Here is an 18,065-nt window from a genome sequence, read left to right as displayed (position 1 = left end):
ACATTAAACCGATATACCTCGGTAGCATGGTACCCCCTCTCTGTAAGATCTTCCAGAATTTCCTACCCGGTATATTCGGCCGGTATCCCATGAACAACCACCTTATCAACAGACAAGGTGATCGGTTCGGACACCGTCACGGTCATACCGAGAAGTAGGTTCTGGGCCAGCGCTAGGTCCATGTCAGACCTACTTTTTAGGGCAAGTCTAACATGTCCCGGCACTGTGATCTTTATGTCGGGTATGTTGATAATACCCCACTTACTCTTCAATTCCTTCCCCACGGCCGTAAGTTTGGCTCCTTGGAAGGACTTACCTTCCAGTGGCCTCACAAGTACGGCGTGGGTCTGTTCTTCTCTCCTTTTTGTCGAAGGAAAGAACTTTGGTGCAGGGCTGCTTTTAAAAGCGTCAGCCATTGACATGGGTGAGCTAGCCTCTGTCGCCATCGTTCTTATGCTGCCGAAAAGTAAAATCGAAAACAAAAGGAGTGACTGAACAGTGTTGGTTAAGGATGTATTCTGTCGTTAATTAATGACGTAAGCTGATATACCTGTTGTTACCCCTTTCCACAAAGAAGCACTAGTCAATCAGTGTAATTAAATATTTATTAACTATGGGTTCCTATTGCGTGTATGGGTGAACTTAACAGTTATCAGGCTCATTAGCTATAGAAATAAATTAGCTTGTTATTGTTTTAAGAAGCTTGTGACGAGTTCAATCAGTTGATTGGCTTGTACACTGAGCTTCTTTGTTATATCATGATAGAAAGAAAGTGAAATGATTAAATAGATACAGAATAGAGAAAAATAGAAATAATTAAATAAATAAATAAAGATAGGAAGGTGGTATATAGAGTTGAAAAAAAGGGCAAAAAGAAGAAGTAACAAAAAAATAGATTAGATTAGGAGTGGAGAAATATGAAATAGAAGGAAAATTTAAGAAAATTAGCTTATATCTAATAGATAGAAATAAGGTAAAAATAATATCCTAACAATATCCTAATAATAAAGCACTGAGGAGGGAGGTAAGGAAAAGAAAATAAAGTAAATTAAAGAAAATAAAGTAAAATAAAATAAGATAAATTAAGAATGCAAAATATAAAGAAAATAAACCCTATACCTTGTGAAGGTATAAAAATAAAAACAAAGACAACCTTAAATCTATTTTTGGACTAGATGATCTTTGTAGTATCTAGTGGTCTTTCTGGGTTTGAGAAGTCTTTTTGGAGTCTTAGCTAGGCTACTTTATCTGAGATAAATTTAGTCGATAGCTTTGGAGATGAATGTGCTCCTCGTGAAGCACGACATCTTGTGTTTACCAACAACACACGCGAATGTAGACAATAACGTGATTGGTCGATTGTGGAAAAAAACGATCACGTGACGCGGCGAACAACGCTGAATTCTGCCCAGTGAACTCGCGCACTATGAATTTTACTATCGATAAATAGTCCGGATTTCAAAGAAGAATATCACCGAAGAACTATGAAATGTTTTGGAGAAAATTACAAAAAACGAATATGGTTTACGGTAGATAAATAGGCCTAAATAGAATTAAAAAAATACGTCCAGGTAAAAAGTTTACCACTTTACTCCATTCTGACATAGACATTAAATTTTTTTTATATGGTCTAGGCCTACCGGGTATTCCATAAAATAATTCAAGATACCGGTAGGCTACCGAAACGGAAAAGTTTTCTGCTTAAAATGTCTTTACAGTTATATTTATAGCAAATAATACTTATGAAAGTAATTGTTAACTAGTTAGTTAGTTGTTAGTTGTGTTTTACGTCCGCTTCCACCGAGGTGATATCGCAGACTAGACATAAATATACATTTTATTACATTTAGAATGTGATAAATGGTAGATAACTACACTATTCGGTTTAGAAAATCTAAAATGAGTTGTCTTGCAAGTTCAAATTATTGATAAAGGGAGACTACTCTGTCAAAGAAACTTGTGACACTCATCAATCATAAACTATAGAAATAGATAAAGATAACTTTTGTTATCTATTTATAGAAATGATTAACATCTTAGAAACTTCTATGTTCTGCCGTCTGTCACATATGCCCAGGTAAGCGAGCATGTTGACTGATATCAGTTCCTTCTGTGGTTTGTAAGTTAATTTGTAGTTCCTTTCGGAACGTCTCGCACGGACAAAGTTGTTAAGTTCATTTATTTGTGGATCAAACCAACATCATGGCATAGCCCTATAGGCTACCTTTTAGGAATGGAATTAAGTTTGTCTGTGACAATATGAACACATTTTTCCACACACAGTTTTATTTTTGTGATTCGGTGACATGGGATTCGCTGGCAAATCTCCATCTGGTGCCATTTAGGCCTACAGGTCGTCAACTCAAGTGATATACTGTCCACATACATGCACTGCCAATATTTTCCTCTCTTTGAGTCTTACTAATTGAGACAGGCTTTTAATGTTTCATCAAAGATATAACTCCTATAGTGTTTTAAAGAAGGCAAGTTTTTAACTCAAAATCCCACAGTCTTCGATATTGCAAAAACAACATAGCTGCCTATTGGTCAATTTAAATCAATTAACATTGATGTTATGTTACCGGTACCGGTAGATTATTTTACCTTGAAAAGATATGGCCTTCCGATATCCAATATTTAAGACAAAATGAAAATTTTAATATTGGCACAGGAATCACATGCCAGAATACTATTGCCATTTGTAATAAAGCGACTCGATGAACGAGGCTAAACATACCAACACTAGGCAACCCGTGCAGACTGGAGTAACCAGATGCCAAAGACTGCCTTTCAGTTGGGACTCTTCGCGTATTTCCCCAAACATAACTGATTAGAAATTACAGTAAAAACAGAAATGATTGAATGTAGGCCTATATATCAGTTTATATACATTCATAAACAAAGTTGAAGTTGAAGCTATTACATTTTTATGTGTTGCGACTCAGTTTTGTCCATTTCTAGGTGCCAAATAATAGTGATTTAGTTCCTTTAACTAATGTACATTGACAATACAGGATATTGTTTCAGTATTTCGGAAGATGATTTAAAGATGCATTATATAGATAAAGAGCTAACAGTTCTGGCTATAATAGTTAAAAACTAAATAATGAATATAGGGAATATGTTGAAAATTTCAGTCAAATTTGAGCTGAGTTATTGCCATTAGAATAACAGTGTTGTATTGATTGTCATTGCTACCGTTGATGCGATAATAAATAAAGTCTTGATTGTTCTTTTTTTAATTAAATCATTAACTAGCAAATGTGTTTAAATCCATAGAAAATCAATAGCATCTGATGATCTAGAAAGTTGATTATGCACTTGATATGTGAATAAATGTCTAACAAATGATTTATATAACATTTGGGGCCAAACGAAAGATTTGCATTATGCAGATTTAGCTCTTACATAATTAATCTTTAAAAGATAGTTTGTGACCCCAACCCCCACACTTGGCAAACCTTGACAGTGTCCGGTACCCTACATCTAGCCTCGACTGTATGACGGTATGTGATATGTACCTACACCCATACAATTGCGATGCGGCTATCAGTATACTTATTAGGAAAACTTGACGCTTTTAGAAAGAAGTTCTAAAAATAGTATCGTTCAAAGAGTGTATGTAGTTTCCATTGCAAAGTAATTGTCCTTTGTTTAAAGAAAACCGGATAAACTTGAAAGAAAAACAGCTTAAGACATTGAAAACTTTGTATGATAAAACACTCTTCACAGGTGTCTTTGTGGGCGCTGCCATTTGTAATCCGGACAGGGGGGGTTGGATGGCCGAATGGTTAGCACGTGCGTGCTGTATCATAAGGTCCGTCATTGAGTCAACTGACGTGGTTTCGATTCCCCTGTCCAACCTCATGGTTTTTCTCTGGGTCCTCCGGTTTCCTCCCACTGCTAAAGACCCCTACACGCAAGCGAATTATTAAATTAAAATTGAACCATGTGTTAGTCCCAAAATGACCTAGTTTGTGTCGAGTGGACGTTAAACCCCATTTCTCTCTCTCTCTCTGTAATCTGGGAACTTGAAAGTAGTTCCAATGATGGAATTTGTCATACAGCCGAGGCTAGATGTGGGGTACTGGAGTCAGCTGAGGTTTGCCGAGTGCCCAACCCTCAACCCCACCTTAGACAAACCCATTAGGATTTTTAGTTTGCACTGTAATGTGATTTATGTAAATTGTATGCTGCTCCCCTGCATATATAAACTTTTTTCTTTCTTCTCTTCTTTTTCAGAAAAAAACTAAAAATGGTGCTGACATCTGAAACATTATATAAGTTTATTAGTTAGTGCTTGAACAAAATACATAAAAACTAAATCGAAAGTTGGATTTATTTATTTATTTATTTTTTTTTACAAAATTTGTTATATTTTGACTCTCAGCTGTCAACATTGAGTGTACCGATATCTACCACACAAAAGTAATAAATTAACATATATCAACTGTTGTCAAATCAACTTTTCTCTGTAAACAACATGGCAGTTATCATTGCCAAGTATACCTAGCAATATTCATAACCGGAAAGCATATCAACAACATGTTTATGTGCAAGTGTTATCGTACGAATTCTCCAGAAAAAGATATGCAAATAAAACTAAATCTATGCCAACATGCTAATTACAGTGTGTTTATGTGATAAATTTGATTTCGCTGTCTGTTGACCATTAGCTCTGCTTGAGAACAAAGAAGGCAGTTCTCTAGATAAGCTTCCAGTAGCCTACATTGTGTAAAAGTAATGGAGATGATGAAAGCTGTTATAGAGTTAAAAGTTTATATACATAGAAAACTAAATTATACAAATTCTGTGATCATATAACTGAAAGTGATATTTCTGCGACTAGTTAACTAATGAATATTATAATAAGAGTGCATTAGTCGTCAAGAATTTAATGTTTATAGAAAACCTAACTTATACAAATTCTATGATCATATAATTGAATGTGATATTTCTGCAGGGAGTTATTTTATGAATATCATAATAAATGTGTATGGTTTAATCAGCAGTATGTTGTCGGCTGTGTTTAACAAACTGTCGAGTAAAGGTATGTCGAACATGTTGACATTAAATATACGATATAATTGTAACAATATAACTTCTATTACTGTGAATCCTGAATGTACGGTTGGAGAACTGAAGAAAATCCTAATAGAAAAAGTAGGCAATATACCGGAGAGAGACTTAGGTATTATACTTGGTGGACGTTTACTAGAAGACGATACAGTTTTACAGGTATATATATATATCTTTCATAGATCTTATTGACATTTAAAAACTAACTGGAGTACGCAAATACTGGTCAAGCTTGGCCATAAGGCAATTGTCAAAGACTTTGTCAAGTACAAATTATCACACAATGTTTACAAGCCTTGACATAAAGACACCTGTCATAGACATTGTTAGACATGAATTATTACACAATGTAATAATTTGTGTTTGACACTGTCTATGACACTGTGTATTATGTCTGTCCAGGCTTTATACTGGTTCTCCTGCATTGTTTTAGTCCTAATCTATCTCCTGGTCAGAAGATACTTTAAAAATAATTAAGAAATAAAGTGAAATATGGGGTTTAATGTCCTATTTTTCGGCTCCATCCAGGCTATTCAAGACATCATACATAGGTCAAGCTGTATGCTATGAAGGAAATTCTGCCCAATCAGCAGCACTACAGCCTACTCTTATTTCAAAGACCAATTGTCAAGGGGTCTTTTACATGTATGCCAATGACTAGACATTCCTTACCAGGCCATCAGTAACTGCACCACTAACAAGGGGAAACCACACCAGAATATCGTGATGAACTTGCTCGGTCAATATGTAATCAAACATCTCCATCATCCAGGCTAGCAAGCCAACACCTTTATTCACTGAGCCTCAAGAACCATGGTTGTGAAACAATTTGGGATTGGAGTTAAAATTCATCTGATCTTTCTTACTGAGGAGATTGGAATGGAATGTCTTGTAATTTTGGGTCTTAATTATAATCCCAATATTTGGTTAAATGTGTGTGAAATACCTTTTTTTCGGTCTGCTATCGTTTAGGTAATATCGTAAACAAACTTTCTTTCATAATCATATACATACAAAAGTGCACATGGTTGAAATTAATCGAGAGATTGGAGTGGAGGCCTTTAGTCAAATTTAATGTCAGATTCTCATGAATTTTGTAAGCATGTGTACGCTGTATCATAAGGTCTGTCATTGAGTCAACTGGCATGGTTTCGATTCCCAACTTGTACGTGACAAGGAGTAGGGTCTCCTGTCCAACCTCGTGGGTTTTCTCTGGGACATTCTTTTTCCTCCCACTGCTAAAGACCCCTACGTGCAAGAAAATTATTGAAATAAAATTAAAAAACATATGTTAGTCCTGAAATTACCTAGTTTGTGTTGAGTAGAGGTTAATTTTGGGTCTTAATTATAATCCCAATATTTGGTTAAATGTGTGTGAAATACCTTTTTTTCGGTCTGCTATCGTTTAGGTAATATCGTAAACAAACTTTCTTTCATATACATACAAAAGTGCACATGGTTGAAATTAATCGAGAGATTGGAGTGGAGGCCTTTAGTCAAATTTAATGTCAGATTCTCATGAATTTTGTAAGCATGTGTACGCTGTATCATAAGGTCTGTCATTGAGTCAACTGGCATGGTTTCGATTCCCAACTTGTACGTGACAAGGAGTAGGGTCTCCTGTCCAACCTCGTGGGTTTTCTCTGGGACATTCTTTTTCCTCCCACTGCCAAAGACCCATACGTGCAAGAAAATTATTGAAATAAAATTAAAAACCATATGTTAGTCCTGAAATGACCTAGTTTGTGTTGAGTAGAGGTTAAACTCTCTCTCTCTCTCTCTCTCTCTTTCTGAATTTAGTTATGCAGCTTATTCCTGGAAGTTCTGATTTTAAAGACTATAAAGATGGTCTTTGGAATAAATGTCAATGTATGTTATATTTAAAAAAGACAATGACATAATGTATATGGAGCAGAATACTATTTCAATTAAAGTGATATTTGCCTGGCAAATAATGTTGAGAGGACCCTCAACGAAACAGCTCTTTGATTAAAATAGTAATTGTGTTTCATATGTTATCGTGTTTATTATTATGCCACTTAAAGAAGAATGTTATATTTATAGGATTGTAATTTAGGAGCTCAAAGTACTTTACACGCCTACAGACAGAAATTACATAATGCTGTCAGACCAGGTAAGAACTATAGATATAATTCTATTAAAGGAGGGTGTTGGTTGGCCGGGGGTCTGACACTTTACATCAGTGAGTCAAGTTTCAGGGTTTTGATTCCACACTTGTAAGTGACAAGAACTATGGTCACCTGCCTAACCTTGTGGCGTATCCCAAGGTCCTCCGGTTTCCCCCCACAAGACCCCTACACACAAGCGAATTATTGAAATAAAAATGTACCATATGTTAGTCCCAAAATGACCTAGTTTGTGTCGTGGACATTAAACCCCAATTTTCTCCCTTTATATGTAATGCATTTTGTGCTTGAACATGATAAGAGAACATTTGTCGAATTTTTGCACAAAATGTTTAATAAACAAGTGGGGTTTCTTATGTTCTCTAGGGGGGTGGGGGGTGGCTGAATGGTTAACGTGTGCGTGTTTGATCGTAAGGTCTGTCATTGAGTCAAGTGTCTTGGTTTCGATTCCCAGCTTGTGACAAGAGTAGGGTCGCTTGTCCAACCTTGTGGGTTTTCTCCAGGTGCTTCCACTGCTACAGACCCTTACGCGCTAGCGAATTATTGAAATAAAATTGAACCACATCTCAGTCCCGAAATGACCTGGTTTGTGTCGAGTGGAAGTTAAACCCCATTTCTTTCTTTCTTTATGTTTTCAGTTGTTAACTGCCATTCATTAGTCGGATACACTTAGCAATATTCCTGATTGTATGCCATCATTTCTATTATCAAAAATGTCTGAGAGGAAAAAAGTTATCTTTCTGACAATCTTATCCTCCTTTGTCTTTGCTAAATCATATCTCATGATCTGTTTGTTCCTTATCCTCAAAGGAATGAAATGAATTTGATATGACATGAAAGATAAAAGTTTAGATGTAACAAATAAAGCGAGCTAATTTCTTTTTATATCTTTTCTGCAATGACTTGCAACTTTTCGGACTCATTTTATTGTCATCACAGGTCACAAATGGTGTTTAGCCACATGACTCATTGACAGACCTTATGATCTAAAATGCATGCATTATACTACTTGATCCCTATAGTATATAAGGTTCAACTTTAACATTGTATATTTACAGTTGATTGTATCAAGTATCAGTATTATGTTTACTGTAAAATATGTAAAAGTTTAAAACCAGGAAAATTAAGAGTAAAATGTTCAACATGTCACGAGGGAGCTTTTGTTGCTGATCGGGTAAGTTTACTTGTTAGTGATGAGTCACCATGTTATGTGTACATTTCAATTAGATATGATAATAAAATCTGTGAACTAGAAAGCAAAAAATATTTTAAAAACTTGATGTTGAAATACACAATGCATAAATAAGCCTCATACCAGGTGCAGGAAATTAGAGTTTAGAATTTTGTAGTACCTTTGACGTAACCATTTGCATTATGTGTGAATATGTGATTCAATAAGATAAGATGAAATAAGATTTTATTGTATCAATAAACGCCCAGTTAAAGTAGCATATACATAATATTGAAAAGCAAAATGGAAATAGCACAAAAGAACGAAAAACATTTAATGTAGTAAAGAAGAAATACACAAAAACAAAATTTATTTCATATAAAACTACCAGTATCTTCATTTAAGCGCATCTCATAACGGGGGGGGGGGGGGGGGGTGTGTGTGTGTGGATGGTCGAATGGTTAGCACGTGCGTGCTGTATCATAAGGCCTGTTATTGAGTCAACTGGCATGGTTTCGAATCCCCGGTTGTACATGACAAGGAGAAGGGTTGCCTGTCCAACCTCGTGGGTTTTCTCCGGGTCCTCTGGTTTCCTCCCACTGCTAAAGACCCCTACGCGCAAGCGAATTATTGAAATAAAATTAAACCATATGTTAGTCCCGAAATGACCTAGTTTGTGTCGAGTAGAGGTTAAACCCCATTTCTATCTCTCTCTCCCATCTCATAACCTGTTGTACATGTTTTGACACCCACGGTTCGTAGGTTTGGTACCTCGCAGACCAGCCGCAAGAAACCGGGTGAACATTTTGTATGTGCAGGACCAAAAGTTTCTATGGCCAGTCTGCGATCTTCTATGGTACTGAACACACGCAAGTAAGTGTGATTCTCATGCACGGTTTTACTCAAATTTCTGTCGTAAACTGCCCGTAGTAGCATGTACGATTGATTGTGAACTAGGATCTCGAAACATTTCATTTGCATCCAAATGAATAACCCACCCACACACCTGCCCATGCCTGATTCAACATTTAAAATATCATTTTTTATATTTTGTGTCTTTCATTCAACCCACCCACACAGTTCTGAGGGGTTTTCATTTTCATGCAAGTTTTGGAATTTTGTGATGATCCCTAGACTATTATATGAAATACATTGTAGAATTATCCTGTAGATAAAACTGTGTTGACCAGTTAATATGTATAACCTTTGTTTTCTTGTAATAAAAAGCCAGGTTGTAACATATTTCAACAGTGAAAAGGGGGCATATTCTGGTCATTGTCCATCACAGCCACACCATGTTAATTGACCACACTATATTGAATTCTATGGTATTTTATTCCATTAGACCATTACAATACATATGTTCTCACTTCGATGTACAAAAAACTTGTGCACGCTTTACCATGACAACTAGATCTATGGCTGCGCACGCACAAACACACACACACACACACACACATCTCATTACTATTCATATATTCAAAGGTCATGAATATTCATGTTAACACACAAATGCAATTTTTATGTCAGTATGGTCGATAGACTTATTTCGCAAAAACATGTACAACATGGGTACGGGACAACTCACTCCCGGACAATTCATCCCCTAGGACTATTCGTCCCTGGATAATTCGTCTCTTAGGTCTATTCATCCCCTAGGTCTATTCGTCCCCTAAAAATGATCAACAGCTAATTTTAAAGAAATTGAAGAAGTTGAAACTAACTGATGTCTGGTCTACATTGTTTTATCATACACAATAATGCATATTGATTATAAGTCAGGTGCAGTATTGAAAACAGTGAAGGGATAAATAGATTCTCTAACTCACAAAAGTTGTCACTGATCATAGCTGATTACTACATGCATATCAATCAGCCCGAAAAAACTCTATGAACCATTAAGTAAGGCCTAGATTTAATACTAAATGTAAAACGATGTAAAACTAGCATCAAAACTGAGATTTAGGATAAAAAGTAAAGATTAATTTAGTTTTTGATAATGGAACTACCATTATTGTTGTTCAGGGACAAACTGTCCTAGGGGACGAATAGTCCAGGGACAAATTGTCCATGGGGATGAATTTTCCGGGGATGAATAGCCCTAGGGGACGAATAGTCCTATGGGACTAATAGTCCTGATACGAATTGTCTGGGGACGAATTGTCCTCAGGGATGAATTGTTCAGAGCCGTACAACATATATCTGCAATTCTCATAGAATGATATGAATGTTTGTGTTTTAAAGGGACCCGATGGTTGGCATGACATATTGGAGGGACAGAGAATATCAGGAGTATGTCAGAATGAAAGTTGTCATGGCAACATGGCGGTAAGTAGAAACATTTTAGTTGACAGATTTTGGGTTAACATCATTGAACTTTGTCAATTCTAAACAAGTTTTCAGAATTGGTTTTAGGTCAACAATACAACAGATTTACTGAAATTAAATTATATAGAACCTACTGTGTGCCATAGAACTAGGCCTACCTGATCTGAAGGCAAATGGCTCAGCTTTTGTTGAAGAAGATAACCAAGAATACCTTGAAATAGCGTTGACACAATCTTTTTATGTACATGTTATTGCATGTAAAATAACTTTTAAATTATATTTTTCAGGCATTTTACTTGAAATGTGCTGTGAATCATGATGAAAATACCGACGGTACAGCAGTAGGATTACATCATATTCGTCCTAACTCACGACAAGTAGCCTGTATAGGCTGTACACAGATTCAGTATGTTATATAGTTATTTTATGGACAGCGTTATTTGTAACTTAAAATATAGAGCGGTGTTGGGGTGGATGGCCCGTTGTATCATAAGGTCTGTCATTGAGTCAACTGCGTGGTTTCGATTTCTTGGTTGTACATAACTAGGAGTAGGGTCGTCTGTCCAACCTCGTTGGTTTTCTCTGGGTCTTCCGGTTTCCTCCCACTGCTAAAGATCCCTACATGTAAGCGAATAATCGAAATAAAAATGTAACATATGTTAGTCCCAAAATGACCAAGTTTGTGTTATGTAGACGTTATTTTTCTGTCTCTCCTCCAGAATACTCCTACGAGCAAGTGAATTATTGAAATAACTTCATTGTGTTATTTTCTAATTGGTCTGTATGTGGGATATGTTATATAACTTCTCTCGATACCATTTTGTGACGATTATCAGGGGGTTAGATGGCCGAAAAGTTAGCGCATGTTCGTTAGATCCCAAGGTGATCTGTCATTGAGTTCCCCGCTTGTACATGACAAGGAGTAGGGTTTTTACCAGGTCCTCTGGTTTCCTCCCCACTGCTAAAGACCCCTACACACAAACAAATTATTGAAATAAAATTGAACCATATGTTAGTCCCAAAATGACATAGTTTGTGTTGAGTAAATGTTAAACGCCATTTCACATTTCTCTCTCTGTACCTTACAGATCACCTTTATTAGTTTATCCATGTGAAGATGGTCATGTGACATGTTTAGAATGTTTTAAGATATATTGTATAGTTAAACTCAATGAAAGAAAGTTTGAAGAAGATGAGAAGTATGGTTATACTTTACCATGTCCAGGTAATCTTACCCTATTTAAATCACGCCCTCAAATTATGAATTACGGGTTAACGTCCTACTTTCCCGTTTCCTGCACTGATTGGGTTAATGAAGATGGATATATGTCATGCTGTGTGCTGTGAGGGGCATTTTGCTTTGACAGTGGCGCTATGGCCTACTCCTATTTCAAATTCTTGCCGATAAGGGTTCTTTTTAGACAAGGTGTATGTGGAACCTCATTGTTTTTCGTTCCAATGACTAGATACTGTTCCTTGCCTGTTCCGACGTCCTGCACCACTCACGTGGTAAACCATTCTAATGACTAGATACTGTTCCTTGCCTGTCTAGACCTCCTACACCACTGACAGGGTAAAACATTCCATTGACTAGACACTGTTCCTTGCTTGTCCAGACGTCCTGCACCACTGACATGGTAAACTATTCCAATGACTAGACACTGTTCCTTGCCTGTCCAGACCTCCTGCACCACTAACATGGTAAACCATTCGAGAAAATCCAGAGGAACTTTTTTGGCAAACACTGGGGGGGGGGGGGCGAATCCGATATCCCCTGGTGTCACCAGAACCTTACTCACTGAGCAGCCATGGGTCCCAATTTTAATATGGTGCGGAGTTAAATGTTTTTAACCAAATAGGTAGGAGTTAAATCCTATTTCATTCATTCATTCATTCATTCTTGACCACATCTAATTGAATCATAACAATATTGTTTTTATAATAATGCATTATCTGAACATTATCTGAATTTTTTTTTCAGTTCGCTGTGATAATTCCTTGATACAAGAAAGTCATCATTTCTGTTTACTTGGTGAAGAACAGGTAGAGTAAACCATTGTTTACTAGCTTACCATGGATCAGGAACCGAGCATGACATCATCGCAGCCATCTTGGAATTGTGACTTCATATCAAAAATCCAAGTCTGTGAATAGATGCACAGTTGTCCAAGGCACAATCATGTCAAGTTTCATGTGGATCGTATTTGACAGAGCCTTATGGTTTTTTTTCAAAGAACGTCTCCCCCAAGAGGAAGAACAAGAAGAACAACCAGATGAGTAGCGCTTGGGGCCCAGTTCCTGGTCCAAAAATTCAAAAATACCATATATGGTACTTTTATGAGTATATTGTCATCACCACTATGTCATTGTTCATTGTTTAACTCTTATTAAAATTGTGAATTATATCGGGGGGTTGGATGGCCGAATGGTTAGCACGTGCGCGCTGTATCATAAGGTCTGTCATTGAGTCAACTGGCGTGGTTTCGATTCCCCGGTTGTACCTGACAAGGAGTAGGGTCGTCTGTCCAACCTCGTGGGCTTTCTCCGGGTCCTCCGTTTTCCTTCCATTGCTAAAGACCCCAACGCGCAACGAATTATTGAAATAAAATTAAACCATGTGTTAGTCCCGAAATGACCTAGTTTGTGGCGAGTGGACGTTAAACCCCATTTCTCTCTCTCTCTCTCTCTCTCTTGTGAATTGTATCAAAATTCAGTGTCACTCATTAATTGCTCTGTGGGTTAAGCGTTTTTGAAATAAAAAAAAAAAACATCCTTGGATTTTACGCTGACACCAGGAATCAAAATGCTGGTGGATTGATTAGTTAGAGGAAATATGTACATAAATATTACTGCATAATGAAACTAATTATAAAATGGCCACACAGGCCTACTTTTAACAGAGTATTTAAAATGATATTTCATTTTATATTGAATATGAATTTTTGTAGTATGAAAGATATAAAAGATTTGGTGTGGAAGAATTTGTATTAAAAGATGGCGGATTATTATGTCCTGCTATAGGATGTGGTAATGAGGTTTATCCACCAGAAAGTCCGAATCAAACTCGATCTTTAAAATGTCCTCTATGTCAGGTAATATTTTTATACAAATTTGTTGCCTGCCTAACCTTGTGGGTTTTCTACGGGTTTCCTCTCACAACTAAAGACCCCTACACATACGTTAGTCCCAAAATGACCTAGTTTTGTGGGGATATTTAACCCCATTTATTTATTTATCTTTATACAAATTCAACTGATTTACTGTACTTGATATTATTGAGTAGGATTTTATTAACTGCTTTTGAATATCTATTTAATTTTTGATACTTCAGATTTTTTTTCCAAGCTTTTGAGACTATTTGCTGTGTGGTCATATTTCCACACTTTGCTTATGCTAGGTTCTCACTGTCGTGCGATGCATTACGATAGGATTGTCCTTATTGAGTCCACGATCTGTTGCGTGCAGATACGTTTCACTACGATCAACACGATTGTTACGACTGACCTCAATATATGCTAAGACCTGATAGGATCACCAAGGATCACCAAGATTATTCCGTGAATGAAACCACGATTTCAATCGTACCCCGAATCAGGATAATGGAAACCTAGCATTAGCTATCTTTATTGGAAATGAAAAGGGGTTTAATATCTTACTGTTCTGCCTCACCTGTGCTAATCAAGATGGGCACACACCATACAGTGTGCTATGGGAGAAATTGTTGCCCTGACAGCAGTGCTGCAACCTACTCGTTAAATTCTGTCTGTGAATGGCTCTTTTACGTGTATGTCAGCTTGTAAACAGGACCTTGGCTTTTGGTTTCACCCTAATGACTAGATGTTGTTTCTTGCCAAGCTCTCCGTCTTACACCACTGACAAAGGGAGAACACGTCAGAAAATCCTAAGTAACTTCACAGCCAACACTGAGACCTCCTGGTTAGCAAGCCAGTGCTCTATAGAACAGATGTTGAGTATGTATAAGGTTTTCTCCTGTTCAATTTATATTGCACACATTAATATAATGTTTTATATTGTAGTTTGAGTTTTGTGTAGACTGTAGATGTGGTTCACATGAAGGAGATTGTAGTTTACAACCAATAGCTGGAGCTAACAGTGATGTAAGTAACAATATATGGTTCAACGGTTCCAGTCATGGGGTGGGGGGAGGTTTAATGCATATTTATTTATAAGAATTTATTTTTTAAATCGAGTATCATAGTACTATATGGACCAGGAACTGAGCATGACGTCATCGAAGCCATCTTGGAATCGAAATCCATCAAGCGATGCACAATTGTCAAAGGTACAAGCATGCCAAGTGTCATTATGTCGATTGTACAGGAATTGGCAGAGTCTTAAGATATTTTCAAAGAGCGTGCGTGGTCCCTAAGAAGAAAAAGAAACAATAAAATAAAGAGTGTTTTGGGTCCAGTTCCTGATCCAAAAGGATGAACTGCAAACCAGATTAATGAACGAAACATGATTTATATTATATTTTAAATCAAGCCACCTCCAGCCTCTCTTAAAAGCTCAATTTATCAAGTATTAAGACAAAATTTTACATTCCTGGAAAATCTATTATTCTGCGTGTTTTGTGTGTTTTAGGATGATGTTTTAGTAGATAGAGAATGTGCTGAAAGAGCCAGATGGGAATCACAGACCCAGGAAACAATTCGTAAAACAACTAAACAATGTCCAAACTGTAAAACACAAACTGAAAAAGATGGTAAGTTCACACAGGTACTTGACCTGGCTTTACTGACATAAATTCTGTTTCTCCTGAAGATTTGGAGAAAAGAGAAGTTCCATTGATCATTTAGGCTTTATTGTCACCCCAAACAGATTGATGCACAACTTTGTCGGTCATGTATGGTTCCTGACATTGCTGGACAAACTATGTGATGGAACTTTGAAGAATCATCAAAAAGACCATTAAGAGCAAAAAAAAAAAAAATGTTTATATGATTATATCTAGCTATTAGTTCATTTTTTATAAATTGTGATGTTGGGATAATCAGAGTGGTCTAATATGTTTGTTTTAGATCTTAAGGTATAAAAACAGTTGCTTCCTACTGAAGTACTTAAATTGTTCTATTTTGCTCATATTCAATCTCATATTAATTATTTCTCCACTATTTGGGACTCTTGTTCAATTACATCTATATCTAAACTTGAGAGACTTTAAATTAATTTACAATAGATCTATCTCTGATCATTCCTTTTCATCTAATTATCAATTTTTATCTTCATCCTTATATCTTCAAACTATTTATCAAAGACTTTTAATTAACAAATATATTTTTGTTTATAAAATTATCCATAAACTTTGTCCATCATATTTATATAATATTTTTCATTATAACACCACTCCATATTCATCTCTCAATAATAGACTTTCTATCTGTAGACTAATAATGAAATATTTAAATGTAGTTTATAATATAGAGGCACAGTGCTTTGGAATTCTCTCCCATATTCACTTAAAAATATTAAAAATCTTCATTTATTTAAGAAAAATTTGAAAATAAAGATATTATTATTATTATTATTATAAGGTCTGTTATTGAGTCAAGTGACATGGTTTCGAACCCAGGCTTGTAGATAATGAGTAGGGTCTCCTACTTCACCTTGTGGGTTTTTTCCTGGTTTGGATTTTCTCCTACTGCGAAAAAAACCCAAACCTGCTCACAAGCGATTTATGGAAATAAAATATACTATGTTAGTCCAAAAATAACTCAGTTTTGTATTAAACCCCATCTATCTCTCTCTTTACAACAGGTGGTTGTTCTCATATGAACTGTTCAAGATGTGATTATGAATGGTGTTGGATGTGTGAAATAGAATGGAACACTGATTGTCAGGGTGATCACTGGTTTGATTAATATAATTCTCAAACTACATCCGGGTTGTATGTGAGGACATATATTCTCTTTAAATGCATATTATTAAATATTTTGTATAATAATATTCTACCATTTATTTTGAAGTTTTTTATACTTAAACATACATTATGCAAGAGCTAAATCTGCCTATTGCAGGTCTTTCTTTAGGCTTAAAATATTTTCTAAATTATTAATTAGACATTAACTTATCAAGGCCATCAACTCTCGATGGCATCGGATTTCTCCAATATTAGATTAGAACAGTTCAGCCATATTTTGATTTAAGCTAAAAATGGAGGAGCGAGACTTCACTTCAAACAACCAGTACAGAGGTTGAAATTATTGCACACGTCTTGTCAAACCTTCAAAGGCTAATATCTTCGATGGCAATAGAGTAATTTGAATGAAATTTTCAAATTATTCATTTTACATTATCTATTTTTGAACTATTATAGTAAGAATGGCTAGCTCTTTATCTAAATCTTACATAATGTATCTTTAACCATGAATAATGATAAACTATAGTATCATACATCCGGAAGGGCAAAATGAAATAAAAGGCTTGATGCGTCTTTTTCAATTTTGCTAAAATATTAAATTTGTGGTGGCTTTTTCCACGCTGATTATTTAATGTTTAATTAAGAAAACAAAATCAAAATACCAACGCTAGATTAACTCTCGGATTGGTTTCACTCGGATTTAGACTTCTCCACTAACAATAAAAGATGGTGGCATCTTGTTATAGCAAGCATCATTTCAATTTATCATAACTTTGAACCACTGAACCAATATTCCTATTAGAGATTTAACTTTCACAATATTGTAGTTTGCAAGTGATTTCGCTAAAAGGACGCATCAAGTCTTTAATACAAAATTTCATCATGAACTCTTGTGTTCACATTACTGGATAAACCAGGCCCCGGTTTCACAAAGCATTCTCAAACTTAGAATTTGGTAAAAGGGGTGGGGGGGGGGGGACAGCAACACTCCCTTAAAAAGAGTAACATTGGCTGAATTTACTCAACTTTCAATCACTGTTATGAGAAATGTCTTTGATCCAGAAACACAAAACTTTGAACATAGTTTTATATTGATGTATTTGATACACTAAAACAAAAAAAGTTTTATAAATGGCTACATTTTAGTTAAAACAAGGTGAACAATTTTGAGTAAATTTTTAACTTAAGTGTAAGAATGTTTTATGAAACCAGGGCAAGAGCTAATTAGTAAGCTGTCTAACCATACTGCTGTTTACATTTAGATGTACCTGATTTTGGTAGATCGTTTTTGAAAAATATTTGGACACAATTATAATTTGATGCAAATATTACCTCTTGTTGGAAACTTACTTTCATAGTTTAGATAATGGCAGAAGGTTCTTGGAACCTTACTTTCATAGTTTAGACACAGGTGTGCCATGAGATCTTCTAAAGTGTGCTGTGAAAGTTTGAACGACAC

At 35.8% G+C, this 18,065-nt stretch overlaps 1 protein-coding gene across 1 annotated transcript; it reads left to right on the top strand.

Annotated features, from left to right (window-relative positions):
- The first annotated feature begins 1,939 nt into the window (after window positions 1–1,939).
- Window positions 1,940–17,738, top strand: LOC126812501 (E3 ubiquitin-protein ligase parkin). Its single transcript, XM_050538920.2, has 12 exons — window positions 1,940–2,077; window positions 4,243–5,238; window positions 7,144–7,213; window positions 8,285–8,400; window positions 10,642–10,725; window positions 11,013–11,131; window positions 11,814–11,950; window positions 12,707–12,768; window positions 13,674–13,817; window positions 14,763–14,843; window positions 15,331–15,451; window positions 16,504–17,738. Exons 2-12 carry the CDS (start codon window positions 4,975–4,977, stop codon window positions 16,605–16,607), a joined length of 1,302 nt encoding a protein of 433 aa, XP_050394877.2. The 5' UTR covers window positions 1,940–2,077; window positions 4,243–4,974; the 3' UTR covers window positions 16,608–17,738.
- The last annotated feature ends 327 nt before the right edge of the window (window positions 17,739–18,065 follow it).

Source organism: Patella vulgata, chromosome 2, assembly GCF_932274485.2.
Source record: "Patella vulgata chromosome 2, xgPatVulg1.2, whole genome shotgun sequence".
Classification (NCBI taxonomy): domain Eukaryota; kingdom Metazoa; phylum Mollusca; class Gastropoda; family Patellidae; genus Patella; species Patella vulgata.
Note: the sequence above shows the minus strand (reverse complement) of the source record. Positions and strands in the feature narration are given on the sequence as shown.